At 54.5% G+C, this 22307-nt stretch overlaps 2 protein-coding genes and 1 non-coding gene across 4 annotated transcripts in view; 1 reads left to right on the top strand and 2 right to left on the bottom strand.

Annotated features, from left to right (window-relative positions):
* LOC142821626 (zinc finger protein RFP-like) overlaps window positions 1-22307 on the top strand; it is a 394289-nt gene that overhangs the window by 54515 nt on the left and 317467 nt on the right. The window lies entirely within an intron of this gene.
* On the bottom strand, window positions 681-9924 carry LOC142818215 (uncharacterized). Its single transcript, XM_075913183.1, has 4 exons — window positions 8676-9924; window positions 6510-6710; window positions 5162-5275; window positions 681-4280 (listed from the first exon to the last, which is right to left on the bottom strand). Exons 1-4 carry the CDS (start codon window positions 8797-8799, stop codon window positions 3238-3240), a joined length of 1482 nt encoding a protein of 493 aa, XP_075769298.1. The 5' UTR covers window positions 8800-9924; the 3' UTR covers window positions 681-3237.
* Window positions 20322-20403, bottom strand: TRNAS-GCU (transfer RNA serine (anticodon GCU)). Its single transcript has one exon. It is a non-coding gene; the product is annotated as a tRNA-Ser (tRNA).

The raw sequence follows: 22307 nt of genomic DNA, 5'->3' as shown, positions 1-22307 counted from the left end.
GCGGGGTTTTAAAAATGGCGGCTCCCCGCTTATGCAAATGAAGCCCGGGAAATTCAAATCCCGGGCTTCATTTGCAAGTGCGGTATGCCTACATTACCCTCCTAGTTCGAACTAGGAGGGTAGTGTAGATATACCCAGGGAGGGGTAAATGGGGTTAGTCACCACTGAGACCTCATACCATCCGAGACTTTAACTGCTAGAGCTGGTTGCTCCTTCTCAGCGGGCAGCCAGGGTGGCTGACGGATGCCCCAGGAGTCTATCCCAGGGAAGTGACAAGACCCAATGCTCATTTCTCAGGAATCATGCACTCAGTCAGATACATTCACACACTCAACAAACGCATGATTTAACAACCGGACTTATATACCAGACTCTCCCACCAGAACATTCTTATTTCTAAATTCCTGACAGAACTGGTATTTTTTAAAGCAGGCACACTGGTTTTGAACTGACCTGAGTTTAAAGGTTCGGATCCAGCAATTCCACCAAGCACCCGAAGCCAACCGGAAGCCCTCTACTGATTCTCAAAGTAGGGATTTAAAAGGCCCCTCACCTTGCTTGTGGTGCCTGGAGTTAGGTAGGGAGTGGCCCATGGTTTTTCCCGAAAGAAAAGCAGGATGTGTGGATCTGAGTGACAGCATCAGAATTGTTGTGAAATAAACACATGCTAGGTTTAGGGTTCAAGTTAGACAAAACCATTTTAATATCTCAGTTGGGGGGGGGGGTGTTGCAGATGGCAGGGAGTTACGCCTTATCGATACAAGCCCCTTCTCACACTCAATTGCCTGAGATATTTATACCTTCTTACAAAGTCACAGTGGAAATTTACAGAGAAAAGAGGAAGTAAGGCACTTTACTTTTAGATGGTTACATCTGCTTGACCCGATAACAAAATGCAAGCAGTGCGATTTTTTGTTTGTTTAACAGCATTGTGGTTTCTTGCTCAATTTGCTTAGGAAGCTCGCTTCTGATGCAGGATACACTGCGTACAGTTCAGTCTGTGGCCAGGCTAGTGAGGCCTACCTCCACAGTGTGTACTGGACATAAATATTTTACTTAATTTAAAATAAAGTTTGATCAACTAACATGAGAAAGTTAAAAGGTTTAATCTCTTTAATAATTCAAATGCAACTGCCCAGATGTAGCCCCAGCAAAATGGCTTGACGAATTATGTAATTAACAGTGAGTTTCCATTAGCAACAGTAATCTACAGAAGGTTTGGAGAGGGCACGACTGTGATTGGCTGCGCCGGGCCGGGGCAGGCCTGAACACTGCTGAAGGAATCCACTCAGGGCAAATTGCTCAAAACCAGGACTGCTGACAGCCCTTGACTGGAGACCTTTCCAAAATAGGCCACAAACCAGTCACAGTGAGCCCTTCAGCTGCCAATCCAGCCTGCAGGAAGCCTCATGAGCAAAACCCCTCCGATACCCCAGCTCTTTCTATGCCACAATCAGCCCTGGGCTTACCGAGAGGTGAGGGGTTATAGAGCCCAATCTTTCCAACCCAGAACAGACGCACCCGGTTCCAAAGAACCAGCCATGAATTCCTGGTCAATTTATACTTTAGATCTTACCCACCAGATCACAGTGGACCAATCCTTTAGAATCTAAATGTTTATTAATAAAAGACAGAAAAGGCTGAGAATAAGGTGAATATATTATATACATCAATCAGCATGTTCTTGATGCAGGATCTTAGTGGAGATGTTAGAAACTACTAGCATAAGTCTTTGGGGTACATCATATGTCAGGATGGGTCAGCAATCCTTCCCGTGTCTCTGTCCTTAGCAAGGCCGCTTCTCGGATAAGTAGCAAGACTGAAGACGAGATGGAGCCCCCCTCATGGCATTTGATATTCATTTCTGGTGTCGCCCAAGCTGGAGCTAATCATATGGTCAAGTGACCTGTTTCATATGCCATCAGCCATTGTGCTCTGGCTGCTTTGCAGCTTTCCACACGCATTCTTCAGCTGTGTATTGGCCACCCTGAGAACCATTGTCCTTGGAGCTATACTGGTTAGCATAGTCACTCATTGGAAATTCCGTCCCCATGACAGGCAGTCCATACACAGCATCAGCAGAGCCCATAGTCATAACTCCCCATACAAATTCCAAACAAGTACACAAATACCACACACAGAATCAGCACAATAGTAACTTTCGTTTGACACCTCACACGGCCCACTTTGTACCAAATTTGGGGCAAACAGTTCCTCGTGATCACAGCAGTTACCTGTATGCTCACTTTAAAATCCAATGTGACAGGGGCCTCAAGAAAGGGTTGGGGTTTTGAGGATTTGGGATGCAGAAACAGGCAGGTGTCTGGTCAGAAATAAGGTGCAGTATGTGGCCAGGAGAGATGGTGCAATAAAAAAGGAGGCTGTCAGCGCAAGCTGGGGGTGCTAGCTGCTGGGAGAAAGGGAATTGAGGATATTTGGAGGGGATATATGGGGGATGATAGCAAATATTACCTGGCTTTGGGCCCTCGTACAGCAACATCTCCAGTCACACTGTCCTGGTCACCCTGGAGGGAGGCTCTGCTGCTGCAGCAGCAGCCAAACAGACTAGGACCAGCCCCGGACACCAGAGGCACCACTACTGCACCCATTCAGTCCAGGGCTGGAGGTGTTGCTGCTGCAACCATGCAGCCCAGGACCAGCCCCAGAGGCACCCCTGACATGGCCATGTGGCCCCTGAGGCCAGCAGTGCAGTGGCAGCAGTGCCTCTAGTGCCGGCCTCAGGTTGTATAGCAAAGACTCAGCCTAGCGCTGCCTCCTCTCTAGTGGTTAGAAAGCATGAAGAGGGGGTTGGGCTAAACTCCTTCCCCCTCAGTACATCTTCATTTGGAGGTAGGGCCTGGCACTGCCTTGTGGACAGGATCAAAGCCTTAGGCAGGCTGCATTCTGTCAACAGAGAAAAATTTTGCTCACCACTACTATACGGTTTCTCACCTATGTGGGTTCAACTATATGCAACAAGACTTGAATTGTCGCTATAGCATTTCCCAAAGTCAGAGCAGTTAAAGGATTTCTCTTCTGTGAGAGTTCTCATGGATAACAAGGTGTGACTTCTGACTGCAGCATTTCCTACAGTGAGAGCAGGTGAATAGCTTCTTCCGTATGGGTTTTCCTATGTCTAACAAGGGTTGAGGTCTGACTGAAGCTTTTCCCACAGTCAGAGAAGCTGAACGGTTTATCCCGCGTGTGACTCCTCCTATGGCTAATAAGCTGTGACCATCAAATGAAGCTGTTCCCACAGTCAGAGCAGCTGAAAGGTTTCTCTCCTGTGTGGGTTCTCCTATGTCTAACAAGGTGTGAACTGTGCCTGAAGCTTTTCCCACAGTCAGAGCAGCTGAAGGGTTTCTCTCCTGTGTGGACTCTCCTATGGATAACAAGGGTTGAGTTCTGACTGAAGCTTTTCCCACAGTCAGAGCAGCTGAAGGGTTTCTCTCTTGTGTGGACTCTCCTATGGATAACAAGGGCTGAGGTCTGACTGAATCTTTTCCCACAGTCAGAGCAGCTGAAGGGTTTCTCTCCTGTGTGGACTCTCCTATGGTTAATAAGCTGAGACCATCGAATGAAGCTTTTCCCACAGTCAGAGCAGCTGAAAGGTTTCTCTCCTGTGTGGGTTCTCCTATGTCTAACAAGGTGTGAACTGTGCCTGAAGCTTTTCCCACAGTCAGAGCAGCTGAAGGGTTTCTCTCCTGTGTGGGCTCTCCTATGGATAACAAGGGTTGAGGTCTGACTGAAGCTTTTCCCACAGTCAGAGCAGCTGAAGGGTTTCTCCCCTGTGTGGGCTCTTCTATGGATAACAAGGGTTGAGGTCTGACTGAAACTTTTCCCACAGTCAGAGCAGCTGAAGGGTTTTTCTCCCGTGTGAACTCTCCTATGTCTAACAAGGTATGATCTCCGACTGAAGCTTTTCCCACAGTCAGAGCAGCTGAAGGGTTTCTCTTCTGTGTGGGCTCTTTCATGTTTAATAAGAGTTGCACAGTCACTGCAAGAACAAGGTGAATGTTGATGGGGGATTTTCTTTTGAACAGTTTTTGTGTTTGTTTTCAACCTTCTGCTCCTGTGACTGGATTTATCCTGTCCTGCTCCTGGATGGTTTCCCTGCTGCCTTTGTAGACTACGCTGACTCTCACAAGTCTCTCCTTGCTCAGGACTCTGAAAAACATGCCCTTCAGATATTTCCACTAACACCCCACATGGAGCCATTTGCTCAGGTCCTTCCTCCTGAAGACTCGTCTCACTGTTCTCATTCAGCATCTCATCACCTGCTGGGATGGAGAGAGGAACCACACAGGAGTCATTAGGTTGTATCAACAGGTGTGTTGTAAGCAAAACTTGTGAAGTCATTCTGCCGCTCTACTCTGCACTAGTTAGGCCTCAGCTGGAGTACTGTGTCCAGTTCTGGGCACCACATTTCAAGAAAGATGTGGAGAAATTGGAAAGGGTACAGAGAAGAGTGACAAGAATGATTAAAGGTCTAGAGAACATGACCTATGAAGCCAGGCTTCATGAACTGGGCTTGTTTAGTTTGGAAAAAAGAAGATTAAGGGGGGACATGATAGCGGTTTTCAAATATCTAAAAGGGTGTCACAAGGAGGAAGGAGAAAATTTGTTCCTCTTGGTTTCTGAGGACAGGACAAGGAGTAATGGGCTTAAAGTGCAGCAAGCGAGGTTTAGATTGGACATTAGGAAAAAATTCCTAACTCTCAGGATGGTCAAATATTGGAATAAATTGCCAAGGGAGGTGGTGGAATCTCCCTCCCTGGAGATATTTAAGAACAGGTTAGATAGACATCTGTCAGGGATGGTGTAGACGGAGCTTGGTCCTGCCTTGAGGGCAGGGGACTGGACTCGATGACCTCTCGAGGTCCCTTCCAGTCCTATCATTCTATGATTCTATGTGCTGAGCTGAAATAAAAATTCTGAATGGTGAACAGAAAATGGGGGAAAAACCCAAAGAATGGTTGGAAAGATTCAATAATCATGAGCCGAGTTCACCCTGCTTCCTCATAACTATTTCCCCATCTGGCACTCTCACACTGGAGTTGATGACAGGCTGAAGGGCCAGTCAGACTTGATGAAAACACACAACCAACATCTGCTATGAGAACACAGAAATTGGTTTGAGTCAGTTTAGCTGATTTCTCACCTGTGTGGGTGTCACTGACGCTCTCCCTTTCCTCACTGCCTTGGAGATCCGGGATCTGCAGCTCTTCCCTTTGCTCCATCCAAGAGAGCACATGAGCTTTGGAGACTGGAAATCCTATTCAGGGAGCAATTAACCAAGTGCTGATCTTGTTCATTAAATTCTGTACCATTCCTGCTTCCAAAGCCAGGTTCTGAGTCTCCTACCCAGACAGGCTCCTTCCCCACCTTCCAGAGACTGGTCTCTGGCTGGTACAAAATCCCTGGACACACTAATTCCATCCTTCCCCCGCCCCACCACCATATTGGGAATAGCCCAGCTGACTTCCATGGGGAACTGATCGCTCTGCTGCACTCTGCAGGATACAACTCAGTCTCCCTTAGGGCCTGTTGCATACTTGGGAGGACAGGAAAACACTGCTCATAAGCAGAGAGCTCTAAGACTTTCAGGACTGACAGACACCTCTAGCCAGGATTCATATTTGAGCTGACATATGTCAGGTCTCTAGGGCTGTGAGGGAAAGGATCCAGCAGAGCTCTAGAGCCCTATGGGATCTGCCCACAAAGCTCTTGGCTGGGGGCTGGACTTTCCCTGCTCTTGGGCTCAGATGCTCTACTTGAGCCAGAAGGAGGCAGGGGAATTGTCTGATCAAGAAAATGAATCCTTGGTTGGCCACTTCAGGCCCTGCCTATGGTCCACATTCCTGATCCTGACTGACTGCGCCATGGTGGGCCCTGTCAGCTCCCCACAACAGCGGTCAGTCCTACAGACAGCCAGGGCAGTGCCAGCCTATTCCTGTGGCCAGCCAACGTGGAGACAGGATGGGCTGCTTCTCTGCTGCTTGTAGATGCTCCTGCAGCTCAGCTCCCCTTCTGTAGCCTTGATTCTACTCTGCCAGTAGCAGCAGCCCTCCTCTTGTGGCTAGTCGGGCCTGCCATTTGGTGACTCTCTGGCTTGCACAGAATCTACCAGAGGCAAGGAAGGACCCTGAGTTGGCACCTTTCTTCCAGCGGCTCAGCACAATAGCACAAGGGGACCCTACAGATGCTAAGAGCAGCTGCACCCAGCCCCACAACTCCGGTCCCTGCCGTTCCTGCCTGGATCCTTCCGCTGACATTCCAGCCAAGGCACAACATGGGCAAGATGGTGGGAACCACAATGAGATCTTGGCTGTGGGAAGAGCAGCACCGCTATTATGTCACTGAACCTCCTCTCACACAGGAGCCAGGATTACTGGGGCAGATACTGCTGATATTGGGGGTTCAGGCAATGAAGGACCCTGAACCAAACCCAACCCAGCTGCTCCAGAGCCCACCCAGCTTCTGTTACACAAGGGGACAGGAATCCTCACCCAGCCAGCTCACAGCTTCGTAATTCTCCTGCATCACATCCCTGTAGAGAGCTCTTTGGCCCGGGTCCAGCAGAGCCCATTCCTCCTCAGAGAAATACACAACCACCTCCTCAAAGCTCACAGGCTCCTCCACAGCCATTTCCTGTCCCTGGCTCTGCAGACCAGGGGCTGAGCTGTAGACAGACATGGGTGTTCTGCAGCCTGGCAGGGGGAAAAGGAGAATTGGAGACATTTCAAAAAGAGCTTTAATCCTTTCCACACCCCAATTCTGCCCAGACTCTGTCCCCGGTGAAAAACATGCTGGACTCTCCAGTTTTGGGCAAACGCTGAGTCTAGATATTCCATAAACACCACACACAAGTTAGATCCGAAAGCCGTATTTATTTCTCTTAATACCTGGCTTGAGTTATATTACTTTGCCTGCAACAATGGAGATTCAGTTCTCAGCACCCAGTGTCTGCTAACAAGTCACATATTCATCTGCCTGAACATGGACATAGGTTTAATTTAATTTGGGCTGCAGTATTTATAATCCTTAGTCTTCATGCATTGATTTGCAAACTTTGGTTCTCTCATCTGACACAGACTTTATAAACTCTCTCCACAACAGAGATGAAGTGAAGTTAATATGAGTATTCAGATGCATATTATTAAACACGTGTGCTGAGTGTTTGCAAGATAAGACCTTAAAATTCATGGATTCATGGCATCAGAAAATATCCCGAGCCATGCAGTCTGTCCCCTCTGCAGCACAAGCCATTATACGTAGCCCAGCTACCCAGGCACAAAGCTCTGTTCCCCCACAGCATGTTTTCTAGAAAGTTGTCCAGTGCTGATTGGAAGACATCAAGAGACGAAGAACCCACCAGTTCTTTGATGATTGGTTACAGCAGCGAATCCTCTTACCCATCAAATATTTGTGCCTCCTCTCTAGCCTGAAATTCTCTGGCTGCATCTTTCAGTTATTGACTCTCACTGAACTGTATCCACTAGACCGGAGTGGGCAATTCATTTTGATGTGGGGGGGCACTCCAAGATTTTGGAAAGTGGTTGAGAGCTGCACTCTTCCAAGACATTAAGCAGGAAATACAGCGAATGGGATGAACACTGGGAGAAGAAGGGAGCTTTGGGTGAGGGTTTGGGATGCAGGAGGGAAAGAGGGGTCTGGGAAGCAGTTTGGGTGAAAGAAGCAGGTGTAATCTGGGGCACTGGATTAGCCAACTACTCATGAGATATTTAAAGTAAGGTTAATTTAGAGAAGTGGCTGAGTGAACAAAAAAGGGGCTGAGGGTTTCTGACCATGAAGAGCTCCTTGCATATTTGGATGCAGGAAGAGAACAAAGAGTTTGAGTATGTGGAGTTGGGGGCAGGAGTGTGGGGCAGAGAATTAGGAGGGGAAGAGAGAGGTTGGGGTGCCAGAGGCAGGTTTTGCCTAGGAGACTTACCTGAGTGAGTCCCGACCAGCAGCCTAGCACCTCTCTGAAGCACACAGGAAGCCTGCCCAACCCTCGCACAGGCTGTGGGGCCATGTGGGTGTTTGAATAACTATGAGCTAGAGGGGAGAGGGCACAGTGCTTCCTTTCTGGCCAGAAACCATCCAATTGTCCTGGGAGTGGATGCCTTCCTGCTTTATCTCTGGGCTCACCTTCACTTTCTGAGTGGCTTGCAGGTGGGAAGTGGCAACCACGGAACTAGCCCATAGCTCGCCAAGCATCAGAGGGCCGGATGCGATGGCCTGGCGAGCTAGATCCGGCCCATGGGCTGTATTTTGCCCAGGCCTGCACTAAACTGAAGAGCCCTTGCATATCCAGCAGTTTCTCACCATGAACAAACTGATACCATGGAAGCCAGCCAGCTCTCAGCCTTTCAGCCTATTTATTGTTTGAAACCAACCCCGTATTGAAACTGACCAGTGAAATCTGAGCCTGAAGGTGCCATCCATTGTGTGCTTTAACATCACCCCTTTAAGCATCATACCCCATAGATCAGTGATTCTCAAAGTGTCTACAAGTCCCCATGCAGTGTCCCCGGAGCTCCTCACTGATCTCAATTTAGGGCTGTGTGCACCATGGTCACTGCGTTTGGTTGGTAACTTCAATGACAGTCCTATGAAGATGATTTTGCTGGAATTTTCTCATTTTTAGAATCGCCACATGAAAAACTCACCTTGTCTGAAAACGCCCAGGGATTCTCCTCTTGCTCTCTCCAGTGCAGAGGGCAGAGTGTCTGGTGGGGGAAGGGATAAGAGAGGTGAAATTCCAGGCTCTCCTCTATATAACAATGTCCCCATACTGAACTCTGCATTTCACTTGTATCAGAGACCAGACAGACACACACACAAGTGTTTAGTATGAAAAGGTTTGAAACCTTCCGTGTCCTCTCTTGCTTGGGCACCTCCCAGCAACGGAGCCAACATCTCTGCAGCCTCATTCCCGCTCCAGGAGACACAAACTGAAAGTGAGATTTACTTTTCCCTCCTCATCCCCTCCCACCTGGTTTCTCTGTCACTTACCACCTCTCCTCATAACCTAGAGCTGCGCTGGGGGAACACGTTGTTATGACATTAACTTTACCTATTTTGATCCCTTGACACCAACGGGAGAGTCAGAGTTTGCAAACCCCTGGCTCTATTTGCAAACAGTTGGGTCTGTTCGCTCAGTGTCTCTAAGGAGAGCAGCATGATGGGCTGTCATTCTCCACGTGGGAATTGAGGCAGGGGAAGGTTGGCTTCAGAGGCCAGATTCAATAGTTTCTAATACCTTTATTATTGAGTCTTGATAGCCAATCCTTCACTCCTTGCCCTGGGCTGAATGTGCCCAGTGCCCAGCAGTGACAGACCCATATTCCAGCCCCACAGTCCCGAGGCAGCCAGTCCCCGGGGAGGTGACAGCTCTAGGAAATATCTGAAGTCAGACTGTGCCCCTGAATGGGGGATTCCAGAGTCTGCTGTTCAAGGGTGAGATCCTCAGAATTAAGTGAGTCAGAGACATTTCTATCCAACATCTGTCTGTAGAGCCCTGGGGAGATGTGGTGCCAACATCAGCTCCAAGCTCTTTCCCTGCGCTGTGCAGTATGACAGGAGTGTGAGCCACCTACCTGCTCAAGCTGTTTCTTAAGTCCTAGAGAAAAGAGTGAGAAAAGAATCGCAGCTGCACTGGGCACACACAAGGAAGGGATTTTGCAAACATGGGAACAAGGGGCCCTGCCCTGGCCCCAGGGCCATGGATCCCCTGAGCAAATGGGGCTTTGCCACCTCTAATAGCTCTGTGCCTGTGACTCTGCAAAGCACAAGGGTCACTCGCATGGCATCAATGCACCCGCCGAGTTACACCCAGATCTGACGGCTGGACTCCAGCACTTGTTATTCAGGAGCCTATCGTCCTTGTGTGGGGAGCTGGGGATGTTGCTCTCTCAGTCTCACCTGCAGGAATTCACTCCCTGGCTTCTGACACTTCCCCTCCACCTCACTGATCCACTCGCTGAGACGGGAAATCTGCGCAGAGAGTTTCCTGACAGTGTCAGTCTGGAGCACCGACAGCCAGAGACAGACGGGCCAACAGGCCCTGCGTTGAATGTGCAACATTCAACCACAGAGAGGCAGCAGTGAGCTGGTCTGAGGCCCCTGCCCGGCTGGAGCAGCCCCCCACAGGCAGCACAGGAAGGTGGGTCACAGCCCTGACCCTAGCCCAGCTGTGCCCCTCCCCCAATTCCCACAAGCCGAGCTGCAGACTCCCCGCACCCCAGCTGGCCGACTCCCCCCCCCCGCCTGTGTGAGCCCCTCCCACAAACCCCTCCCACTGAGGCCCTGCCCCACAACCCTCCTCCCCCCACCGGAACGAAGGCGCAGCCGCGCACCCAGCAGGGGCCGCTCCACAGACACGTGGGCGGGGGAGGAGGAGGCGAATCCGGAGCGAGGCCCCCGGCAGCCATAGGCCCGTCCGCAAAGCTCGCACATGCGCACCGCAAGGCTCTCCCAGCTGCCGGGAGCAGCGGGAGCGCACGGGAGCCAATGAGGAGCCGCAGAGGGAAACAAGCAAGCAAGCAGCCCCGCCCTCCCAGCAACACAGAGCCCCGCCCTCCCGGCAACGCCGAGCCCCGCCCACCTCACTCTGCTCCTCGCTCCCCCGAAGCAGCGCGGCGAATAAGGGCACCAAGGGCTGCCTGAGGGCGCGCGGCGCATGCGCAGTGATCACAGAGACTTTCACTGACTCCCTCTGCTCGCTCGCGGAGTCAGACGCTGCTGCGGGCCGGGAGTGACGGGCGGGGAAGCACGAAAACCCGGCCCCGGCCGTACTGAATGGAGGGGCCCGATGAGATCGCGCATGCGCAGAGGTTCAGTGACTCTGCTGGGAGTCCAGCGCCAGGGCTTAGGTCAGACCGGGAGCTTCCTGGCCAAGCACCCTCTTCCCAGCAAGTCCCTGGCTGCTCCGCCCGGCTCCTGGGCTCTGCCCCACGCGTGTCCCTGGCTGCCGGGCTGCTCCCCCCGCGGGCCATGGAGCTGCGGGGCGATGGCTCCAGCTCCTCTGGGTTCCTGTGCAGTCGGATTGACCCCCCCCCCCCCGGCTGTAGGAACCGCCCCCCCCAATAGCAACCCCCCCCCGTGATTCTCTGCCGGCCTGTTGCTGCTGGGGGCTGGGATCACACCTGTCACCCCCCCCCCTTTGCTGCTTCTCCTGTTCCCAGCCCCGCAGCCCCTGGCAGTGCGCTGGGAGCCGGGACCTTCCCACCCCAGTGCGGCTCCTCTCCCCTCCGACTGGCCCAGGGACAGAGACTGGAATAGGGGAGGGGTCTGTCAGTTCCCCTCCTTCCTCTCTCCAGCTTTTCCTCCAGGTCTGGGTGGTCCTGGTGGCTGGGACATTCCCATTCTCAGCCCCATGTGCTGCTGCCCCACTCTGCCCCACCCCCCACACTGGTCACCAGCCCCTAGGGCAGGAGTGCAGTGTTCTGACAGATACGGGATACACCTGTCACAATGAGCGACCTCTGCCTTTGCCCATCCCCCTCAGGGGCCCCAGAGCCGGAGGCCAAGGGCCCCTCCCACTGCTGAATGTGGACAGGTCTGGCCTGGCCTCTTTCTCCCCAGACACCCCTGCCCCTCCCCATTCCCCCTGGGCTCTGCCCCCCACTCTGGCCAGAAGCTGGAGCCCTGACCAGAGAGGAGAAGCCCTGGGGTGCCAAAGCAGCTGGGGCCATCACAGAACCATTCCCCTGAAAGGGGGGGGGGGATCAAAAGCTGCCCCTGGCTCTGCCCAGGACAGATGGAGGGTCCATGGATCCCCCGCTGCCCAGACAGCTCTTACTGTGACATGAATGGGGTAAGAATCACAGGGGCAGTTGTGTCGCTCCTCCTCCCACCTCATGCCGCACACCCTCACTACCCATCCCACCTCCTGGGGGAACCTGTGACTAAAGCCAGACATGGCCTGGCACATCCCGTATCCCTCCCTTCTGCCACCTGCACTTCAGGTCCCCCTCCAACTCCCATCTGATCCCCGCACCCAAGGACTCCCCTGCCCTTGGCCCCATGACTGCACCATGCCAAGCAGTGGGGCAGCCGTGCCAGCCAGGCTCTGAGGGAACTGGGTGCAAGGGGAGGGGCCGGGGGTGCCTCCCCGGGGAGCCTGGACAGTGGCCAGCCCTGCTCACCACACTGCCCAGGAGCAGTTCCTGCCTGGCCCTGGCCCAGCCAATTGGGAGCACATGCCCCCCGCTCCAGCTACCCCAATGCTAAGAGCTGGCCATGCCGGCTCAGGGGCTGCCCCATGGGCTGTGCAGGGGCTGGCAGGGAGCCTGCGGAGCCACAAACCAGACGTTCAACACCCCGGCCAGCGGTGCTGCCTGGCGCCTCCAGGAGCCTGTTGAACCAGGGGTTTCCAGTCCCAAACCAAACACCTGCTTCCCTCATCCCTCCCCCCTCACCCTGCCCCCATCCCTCACAGCTCCCCTCCCCTGCCCTCATAACTTCTGCCCCTCCCCAAGCCCCATAACACTCTGGTTTCTGCCCATCCCAAAGGAGCGTTTGCCCCAAGTCACTGGCACCTCTGGGCTGAAAGCAAACCCAGCGCCTGCAGCCAGTCCTATGGCACCGTCACGAACGATTTACTGGCCCAGAGAAGGGAATGAGAGTTACTCACAGGGCGAATGCACCAGCCAGACACACACACACGCGTGCAGTGCGCTCCTGCCTGGCCCAAGGGAATAGACGCAACTCTGGTGAGCCAGCTCCCTGTGTCCTGTAGAACCAGCCCAAACAGGATAGCTGCAAATCCCTCAGTTTGTTCCCATCCCTCCTCCCACCACCATCCCCCTCCCTCTCTGCCCCACGCTCAGCATCTAAGGATACGACAAAGGCATGTAGATTAGGCTACCAGGCATAGGAAAATGAAGCGGCAATTTAAATAATTGCCGCTTCATTTAAATTTACATGGCTGCCGCGCTGAGCCGATCACGGTAGTCTGGACGCGCGGGTGTCGACATCAAAGGCATTTGTCGACCACCCAGGTATGCCGAGGTAGCCTACCTGGGTAGCCTAATCTATGCCTGGTAGCCTAATCTGTCGCCAGAGGCATGTAGTCTAGATGTACCCTAAGCCTGGGAGAGAGAAAGTTCTTTCTGCCCTGGCCAGTCCTTCTCTCCCCCACAGCTCACACTGATAAGAGATTTTGGGGCTGGCTCCTCTTCAAAGGGCACGTGGAGGAGGGGAGCAATGAACAGAGTCTTGTCTGGAGCTTCCTGTGTGAGGCAGGCGATGCCCCCGACACACTAGACTCTGCCATTGTGCGCAGATGCTGAGTCTACCTGGTTTTCCTCCATATATTTGTAGCACAGACTCAGGCCCTCTCATAAGGACTAAAGCAACAGAAACTTTATAACCTCTCCCCACAGCAGAGATGCAGGGAAGTTAATGCCAGTCAAATGTTTATTAAACACGTGTGGTGAGTGTTTGCAGGATGAGACCCTGAAATTTGTAGATTTGCAGTATCCAAGGGGAACGTTAGCCCTGCAGTCTGACCCCCTCTGTGACACAAGCCATTGCACTTAGCCCAGCTACCCAGGCACAAAGCTGTTTCCCCACAGAATGTTTTCTACTAAGTTGCTCAGTTCTGAGTTGACAGTATGAGGAGATGGAGAATCCACCACTTCCTGTGGCCATTGGTTTCTGTGGCTCATCTTCGACCCTAGGAAACATTTGTGCCTCCTCTCTAGCCTGAAATTGTCTGGCTTCAGCTTCCACACTGAGCCCTAGCCACTAGACCAGTGGCTCCCAACCTTGTTTTATACAGTGGACCGGTAAAGCCATTCACAAACCCTTGGCAGACAGGCAAGATTTTCTTTGCATATTTTTTATGCAAATAACGACTATGCAAATGAAATGTGCCAGTCCGTGATGGATCAGAGTTTGCCAATATCTACAACATAAAAAAAAATTCAGAAGAAGGAGTTCCCGTCTCGCTGTTGAGTGGGCGACTGGTGCAGGGAGGGGCATCCGCCGGGGCAGGGGCATTTGGGACTCCCTATTTAGTAACAAATATTTTTGGGGCCCAGAAGCTGATGCCCCCTATTGCTACCACCAGTCAGTCACCTCTGCCCTGTCCCCCCTGCTCAATGAGGTGGGGGAGCTGCCATTGTATCTCCCCCGCCCCGTCTGTACAACCCCTGCCCTGTGTTTCCCCTTTCCCAGCCAGGCTGCTCTTGTTCCCATAGTCACGCCCCTGCCTCCTCCCACATCCCCCTTTCCCTGCCTGTGACCCCCCCCTCAGAGTTTTGTTCCATTGCACCTCTGCTCCCATTCAACCCATAAGTCTTCCCTGAATCCCCCCATCTCCCTTCACACCTCCTGCACCCCTCTCCTGCCCCAGCCTCACATATCCCTGTTCCCCTCTTCAGCCCCTTGCCTATCTCCACCCCAGCGCTGGCTCCCCGGCCCTGCACACGCCCCACACCTGCTCTTCCTCCATTTAAAAGGCAGATGTGCAATTGGGACCGGGTGTGAGCTGGGAATCAGCTGTCCAGGCTCACACTCTGTACCAGATGCTGCACCTCTTCTTTTGAAATGCCCCTCCCTTTAAAAAGCAGAGGCACAGCATCTGGGACTGGCTATGAGCCAAGATATGTGATTCCTGGTTCACCCTGTTCTCCTCCATGCCTCTGTCTCCCCTGCCACTTTCCCGATAAAAATATTTGCGCAAAATCTTGCCAATCTAGACACAGCCCCACAATCTGCAAGGCTGCTAGCTCAGTGATGTCGTCAGGGTACAATAGGGACAAAAGTCAGGCAACAGACTTTCTAGTGCTCTGTCATTCACCTTGGCTGTGTCTACACTGTTCTTGTGACAGAAATATGCAAATGAGGCTAAGGTGGACTATCCTGAGCCTCATTTGCATATCTAATGAGCCACCATTTTTGCAGAAGAGGGTCCTGTGCCAGGAGCTGTCTACACTGCCCCTTCTTGCACAAGAAACCCCCTGGCCAGTGTAGACAGAGCTCCTGTCGCTCTGGATTGATGGGGGGGAGCTCGGTCTCCCGCTGCCCCGCACGGGAGCTGCCTGAGGCGGGTGTTCTCCCACGCGAGGGGGCAGGGGGCGCCAGCAGGGACAGGAACAGCCCCACTGATGCGGGCTCCCTGGTGTCCCCCCGTGAAACGCACAAGAGCCGTGGGAGAGAGGGAACCACGCAAACCCGCAACAGCCTCCCCCGAGCACCCACGTGGATCCCTGCAGCTCCAGCCCCGCCCCTCGGACCGACCAGCAAAGAGAAGAGGTCTGGTCACATGTCAGCACCGTCACACGCTGCGTGGGCGGGGGAGACCCCCACATGTCGACAGGCGGGAGCCGAACAGCAGCGCGCGCCGGCCCTGCCCCCCGGCACGTGGTGCTGCCTCCCGAGCCCGGCTGTGAGGAAACCCCACCCCCCCCATTGTTACACGCAAGGCGGGGCCGAGATGGGGGCGGGGCCTAGGGCAGCCGCTGGGCCGGACCCTCGCGGGGGGGGGCGTTTGTAGGGGCCGCACCCAGCGCGGCGGGGGGGTCACCCAGCGGGGGGCGGGGCCAGGACATTGGAGTGCAGGGGGCGTGGCTGGCCTCTGGGAGCCCCTCCCCTTTTCCCCTGCGCTCTGCCCCCGCCCCACCCTGGCCAGAAGCTGGAGCCCTGCCCAGAGAGGAGAAGCCCTGGGGTGCCAATGCAACTGGGGCCATCACAGGACCATCCACCTGGGGATGGGGGGCTCAAAAGCTGCCCCTGGCTGATGGACCCGTCCTAGCAGCCCCTGCCCAGGGCACATGGAGGGTCCATGGATGCCCCCCACTGCCCAGCCAGCTCTTACTGTGACATGAATGGGGTAAGAAACACAGGGGCAGTTGGGGGGAGCCTCAGACTCCATCTGCCCTGGGCGGGGGTGTGGACATGGGCTGGGGCTGCTCATGGGCCCCCCACCAGTGTTCCCTGTAAGCTGAGCACTTGGGCAGCCACTCAGGAGAGATTCAGGTGCTGCCCAGGTGATTAGCAGAGCCTCCCCCCCCCCCGTCCCCCGTCCCCCCAACCCAGGCAGCAGCCTGTGTTTCTATGGGGTGGTGCACATCTGCACCTGCCTTGGTGCACACAACAACATTTATTCTACACATAGCAACAAATTCAAGGGAACCCTCCTCCCCCCACCCCAGCAGGACACCGAGTGACAGATACCTGCTCCCTCCCCAAGCTCCACAACACTCTGGTTTCTGCCCATCCCAAAAGAGCGTTTGCCCCAAGTCACTGGCACCTCCTGGCTGAAAGCAAACCCAGCACCTGCAGCCAGTCCTATGGCACCGTCATGAACGATTTACTGGCCCAGAGAAGGGAAGGAGAGTTACTCACAGGGAGAACGCAGCAGCTGGACACACACACGGTGCGCTCCTGCCTGGTCCTAGGGAATAGAGGCGCCTCTGGTGAACCAGCTCAGTGTGGGGCCACTGCAGATCCCTCAGTTTGTACCTAACCCTCCCCTCAGCACCATCCCCCTCCCTCCCTGGCCCACACCCAGCATCTAAGCCCAGTAGAGAGAAAGTTTTTCCTGCCCTGGCTTGTCCTTCCCTCCCCCAGAGCTCACACTGATAAGAGGAATGTTTGGGGCACGACTCCTCTTCTAGGGCACAAGGAGGAGGGAGGGAAGCAACCAACAGAGTATTTTGCTCACAATTCTCCTGCCTAGCTTCTCTGGGGTCTGGAGCTTCTTGTGCCAGGCAGGAGATGTCCCTCCCCCCCCCCCCCCCCCAGACATACCAGGTTCTCACACTTGGCTCTGCCCCTCTCCTGGCCTTGGGCTGGTCCTGGTGTCATAACAAACCCTCGTCCAGCCCCTGAGAAACACCGAACTCTCACCCAGTGCCACAGGCACAGCCAGTCCCAGGGGGTCAGCACTGGCAGCCACCCCACAATATTTCCCACAGCCCAGCCTCTGCCCCCGTTTCTGCCAGTGCAATGCTTGTTTTAACTGCATGGACAGCCCAGGGAGCCAGCTGGCTGCTGGCCCCACATGTGCCAGTGGCCAGAGAGACATGAGCTGGCACCCGCATGGGTGGCAAGTTATATGGGCTCGTGGTGCCCGTGCTCCAGCAATATTTGGAGCCGGGGGCCCCGCTCCTCCAATATTTGGACCTGGGTCTCTCCCCTGGCTCTGAATATTGCTCCTCCCCCCCAGCCCCAGAGCATCCCAGGAGGAGACTTGTAACAGGGCGCCCACAGCCCCAGTGTGATGGAGCACACTGGTCATGCCACGGCAAGCTGTCGCGGCAGGCTGGCCCCGTCCCTGCACACTTGCGGCGCATGCACGCACTGCGAGCCAGACAGGGGTGCTGGGATGTGGAGGCCTCACCCGTGGGCGGATGCTACAGCGAATGGGCATGGCGGGCAGCCCCGCACCCTTGTGGTGCATGCTCACACCATGCCGGGTATTTTAAATGCCGGCGAAGTGGCAGTGGGAGGGGGACAGGATGATGCAGGTAGAGGAGAGGGGAAGGGTATTGGGGGCTGGAGGTGGAGAGGCAGGTGCTGGGATAAGGTTTGAAAGAGGGAGTGGGCATGAGGAAGGCAGGGATGGAGCAAATCATGTGTGAGAGCACAGGGGCATGAGGGGAATGGGGGCAGAGGGTGGTGAGGGGTTGGGTATCAGGGAAAAATAGGCCAAAGTGGGCACTGGCAGTGAGGGAAGGGGGAGGCACCAGGAGGGTGCAGGTGCCAGGGGATTCTGGCGGTGAAGCAGAAGGGCAGACACCTGCAGGGAGGGACCAGCACCATAGGAGAGAGGCAGGGCAGATGTCTAGAGGGAGGTGGTAGGAGAGAGGATGAGGATGGGTAGCTCACATGGTCAGAGTGGGGCTACTGGAAGAGTGGGAACAGGGGGCAGAGAAGGGCTGGTGGAGGGGGGCAGGTCTCAGGAAGTCCGAAGGCAGTGAGAAGGGAAGGAGTCAGGACAGCACAGGAGGATGAGGGGTTGGGGGGGGGGGGCAGCAGGCACCAGGGGAGCTGATGGAACAAGGGGAGGAGACATGGCAGCAGAGAGAAAAGGGAAAGGTTTAAAAATATGTATTAATAACTTGGGTGCCACAGTGGCACATCCAAACAAGCCACATGACCTCAGTACTGGTGCACAACACACAATTCATTCTGCTCATGGGAGGAAACTCTTAGGCTATGTCTACACCGGAGGTTTCTTGCACAATAACATCTTGCGCAAGGGTTCTTGTGCAAGAAGTCTTGCACAAGAACATATCTGCACTGCCATGTGTGAATTGTGCTTTTGCACAAGAGTATCCATGGCAGTGTGGACGCTCTCTTGCACAAGAAAGCGATGTCCATTTTAGCCATAGAGGTTTCTTGCGCAAGAAATCCCTGCCAAGCATCCACACTGCCCTCTTGCGCAAGAGAGCTTACACCTGTTAGAAAAGAGCGTAGCTTTTGTGCAAGATGTCCTCTCTTACCACGCCGTACTGTAAATTTCCTTTCTCAAGAGCAGGTGGGCACTGTGGATACTCTGTGGCTTCTTGCACAAGAACGGCTGTACTTGCACAAGAAGCCGTGAGTGTAGACATAGCCTCAGACAGAACACTTGCCCCAGCCTCTCCGCCCCCCCCCCCGCGTTAATGTCCCACACGTTGGGTTAATGCAACTGTAGGATAGTTGCATGAGGGGGGGTTGGTGAGGGCCAAATTAATCCCTGTTGGTAGGAGGATGGTGGGAAAAGCCCTTGGAGAGGGGTGACATGACACCGTTTACTTCTGGTCGTGTGTCCATCTTGCCCCAAGCGTGTTACGTCCAGAGGTGTGGCTAATGAGGCACTACCAAAAATTATACAAACCTGCCGCCCATGGTCACCCGTGCAGGAGGGGGAGCAGCATCACACAGGCCTGCATGTCTGTGGTGAGCAGCTGTGCGACACACCGCACACTGACCGTCACGGGGAGCCATGTCACAGCACTGGATGGGCTGACGAATCCCTTCCCGACACAGGCTCTTGGCCAGAAGATCTCCCCTTGCTCTTCACACCGACCTGCCCCGTTGCCAGGGCTACACCCACTGACATCCCCGCAGCACAAAGTGTCTGTGCGCTCGCCCCACACCTGAGCCCCCTGCCCGCTGCTCCTATTTCAGTCACGTCCCCGCCCACCTTCCCCTCGCTGTGTCTGCGCCAGAGTCGCTCCACCGCCGGGCTCCCCAGCGGCTGCAGAAGGGAAATAAACCCCCGTGCGCAGCCGGGAGGAAAGGCCTGGGGTCCACATTCGCTGGCCCTGAGGGGCTGAGACCGATCGCCAGGCACCTCACTGACCAGCGCCTGACCAGTCACAGGACGCACCGGGACCCACCCAGCCTGTGCTTGGCCTGTGGGCTCCCTCGGCAGGGAAAGGGGAGAGACGCCCATTCAGAATGGGCCCCACAAGCGCAGGCGTGCGAGCAGAGAGCCGCCGGAACCAGCCAATGGGAGCCCCCTACAGGGCGTGTGACCTAAGCCCCGGCTCTCACAGAGCTTGGTGCCTAATTTCCCGTTGCAGGCAGGTGCTGAGCTCGGCCTAGGAACCCCTCTCCTGGGGCCAGGCAGCCCAGGCCCCTCGCTGCCCCCTGGGCCAAGGAGCCAGGCTGGGGCCTCAGGGACCCAAAGTGGGCAGAGGGGGTGGGGTCCACCTGAGAGCTTTTAGCACCTGGGGTGCGGGGTCCTTGTCCCCTCCTGTCTGTGCTGGGGGAGGTGAGCCTGACTCCCTAGCTGGGGGCAGATGTTATGATGGCGGGGGAGGGTGGCAGGTGTGCAGTTTGGGAATGGAAGCACCTGGACCCTCCCCTCCTGTCCCCTTCAGACCCACTTCCCCCTAGAGCATGGCTGGTGCAGTCATGGGGCCAAGGGCAGGGGAGCTGTCAAGTGTGGGGAGCAGACCGGGGCTGGATGGGGGGACCTGGAGTGCAGGGGGCAGAAACAGGGAAATGGTCATGTCTAGGTTTCGGGGGGGGGGGGTCACAGCTTCCCCCAGGCTCCCCACCCCCACTCACCTCAGCTCATTGGCTGGGAGGCAGTGACCTCACAGGGTCCATGGCAACAGCCAGGTGGGACAGGCTGCAGGGCTGGGGCATCTCAGAGACCCCCATGGCCTGGCTGCCTGGAATCTCCTTTGTGAGGTTTCCCCTTGAGGGCAGAAGGGATGGAGGGTCCCATCTGGGAGTGTCTCTGTGGAGATTTCCCCTTTCCCCAGGCTGCACTGGGAGGGGCTGGGGCAGGCAGGGGTACAGGAGGGGCTGGTACTGAACTGAAGAGAGATCTGGGAGAAGCAAGAGAGAACGCTGCAAACACCCGATGAGGATGGGATTTGAACCCATGCATGCAGAGCACAGTGGATTAGCAGTCCATCGCCTTAACCACTCGGCCACCTCATCTGAGCTATTGGTGTTTGTTTCAAATAACCTGAAGTCAACCCTTCGGGGAACCTTTCTGCCACTTGATGGCAGTCCCGGGACACCCAAGGTGGGAAGGTTTTGGTTTTTCACAATGTTTCTTGGGCAGTTGTGCAAAGCTGAGTGCTGTAAAAAACCCAGACACCCCCTGGCTACATCTACCCTGCAGGCTTCTTGTGCAAGAACAGTTTTGTGCAAGAGTTCTTGTGCAAAAGGTCTTGTGCAACAGTGTGTCCACACTGCTATGTGCTTTTGCAAAAGAGAAGTGCTTTTCTGCAAGAGCACGCATAGCATTGTGGACGCTCTCTTGCGCAGGACAGCTCTGATTGCCATTTTAGCTGTAGGGCTTTCTTGAGCAAGAAACCGCTGTTGCCCATCCACACTGCCTCCTTGTGGATGAGTTCTTGAGCAAGAGGGTTTATTCCTCATGGGGAGAGGAATAACTCTTGCACAAGAAGCCCTGTTATCTGATGCTGTACTATAAATTTACTTGTGCAAGAACGTGAGTGCGGTGTAGACGCTCTGTAAGTTTTTGCACAAGAACAGCTGCTCTTACACAAAAAGCCTGCAGTGTAGACGTAGCCCTGCACTGTAGACACAGCCTGAGAGAGACAAGGAAAGGAAGTGGCCAGAGCCTCCCCCCAGCAGGCTAGTCCTCAACAGGGTGGGTGCATCTACCCAGCACCCTCACCTCGAAGTAAGCTGTGCACTGTGATCAGTCTGTCCAGGGCCCCCAGGGGAAGTTCTATGGGAAGTTTCCAAGGCAACAGCAACAACAAAGTTTCATAATCTACACTCATGTGACTGTGATTTATGAGAAATGCAGGGCCCAGGTGCAGGGAGCCGGGTCACATTCTCCTGCCTGAGTCTCAGTCCTGGCTGAAGCCTGGCTAATGAGAGAAGAGGCTAGTGCAAACAGCCCCATGGCAGCGAGGGAATCAGTTGGTGGGTGAGTGAAGCAGGAAGCTGTGGGCAGAGTTCAGTTCTAACTCACTAGGGGTTTGTCCCACAGCTCCAAATAAGCAATGAAATTGTGTAGCTTATTTCGAGTCAATATTGAAATAGCTTATTTTGTAATTTGGCGCTGCCTACACAGCACTTAGTTCGAAATAAATCGCAATTCCAAAACATCCCTCCCTCCTTGTGCCCTGAGGTTTGCAGGGACGTCGGAACAGCGAGCCAGTTATGGTTTGAAACAAGGGGCTTGTTCTTAAGATGCATCTGTGTGGTACGAGCACCACATTCCAAACTCCGAGCTAGCCGGCCCATGGGTGTCAGTCTCACAAGTGGCCCTTTCAGAAAGCAGCCTTGGGCAGCTGCAGGGATGTTGAAGGGAAAGGACTGGGCAGGGATCGTCAAATTGAGGACATAAATGCATGGTTGAGCGGGTGGTGTAGCAGAGAGGGCTTTGGTTTTTTCGACCATGGGACTCTGTTCCGGGCAGAAGGATTGTTAGGAAGAGATGGGATCCACCTAACGAAGTGAGGAAGCAGCATCTTCGTGGGCAGTCTTGCACACCTAGTGAGGAGGGCTTTAAACTAGGTTCGTCAGGGGACGGTGACCAAAACCCTGAGGGGAGTGGGAAAGTTGGATACCGGGAAGAAATGCAGAGAGGAAGGGGCAAGAAAGGAGGACCCCTGTTTCGAATGGAGGAGATAGGGCAATCAACTGGTTACCGGAAGTGTTTGTACACTAATGCGAGAAGCCTGGGCAACAAACAGGAAGACCTGGAGGCCCTGGCCCAGTCCAAGAAATATGATTTAATTGTGATAACAGAGACTTGGTGGGATGACTCGCATGACTGGAGCACTGTCATGGAAGGGTATAGACTGTTCTGGAAGAACAGGCTGGGGAGAAAAGGAGGAGGAGTTGCACTATATGTAAGA

This window comes from Pelodiscus sinensis, chromosome 31 (genome assembly GCF_049634645.1).
Source record: "Pelodiscus sinensis isolate JC-2024 chromosome 31, ASM4963464v1, whole genome shotgun sequence".
Lineage (NCBI taxonomy): Eukaryota > Metazoa > Chordata > Testudines > Trionychidae > Pelodiscus > Pelodiscus sinensis.
This window is presented reverse-complemented; position numbering and strand designations above follow the sequence as displayed.

Bases quoted from the DNA above. Each gene is read 5' to 3' on its own strand.
- LOC142818215 (XM_075913183.1), bottom strand. From the start codon at position 8,799: ATGGGGACATTGTTATATAGAGGAGAGCCTGGAATTTCACCTCTCTTA. The intron at 5,276-6,509 runs GTGAGGATTCCT...CTCCCTGAATAG, and splicing joins CGAAGCTGTGAGCTGGCTGG to GATTTCCAGTCTCCAAAGCT. The intron at 4,281-5,161 runs GTGAGAAATCAG...TCTCCATCCCAG, and splicing joins CGTCAGTGACACCCACACAG to CAGGTGATGAGATGCTGAAT.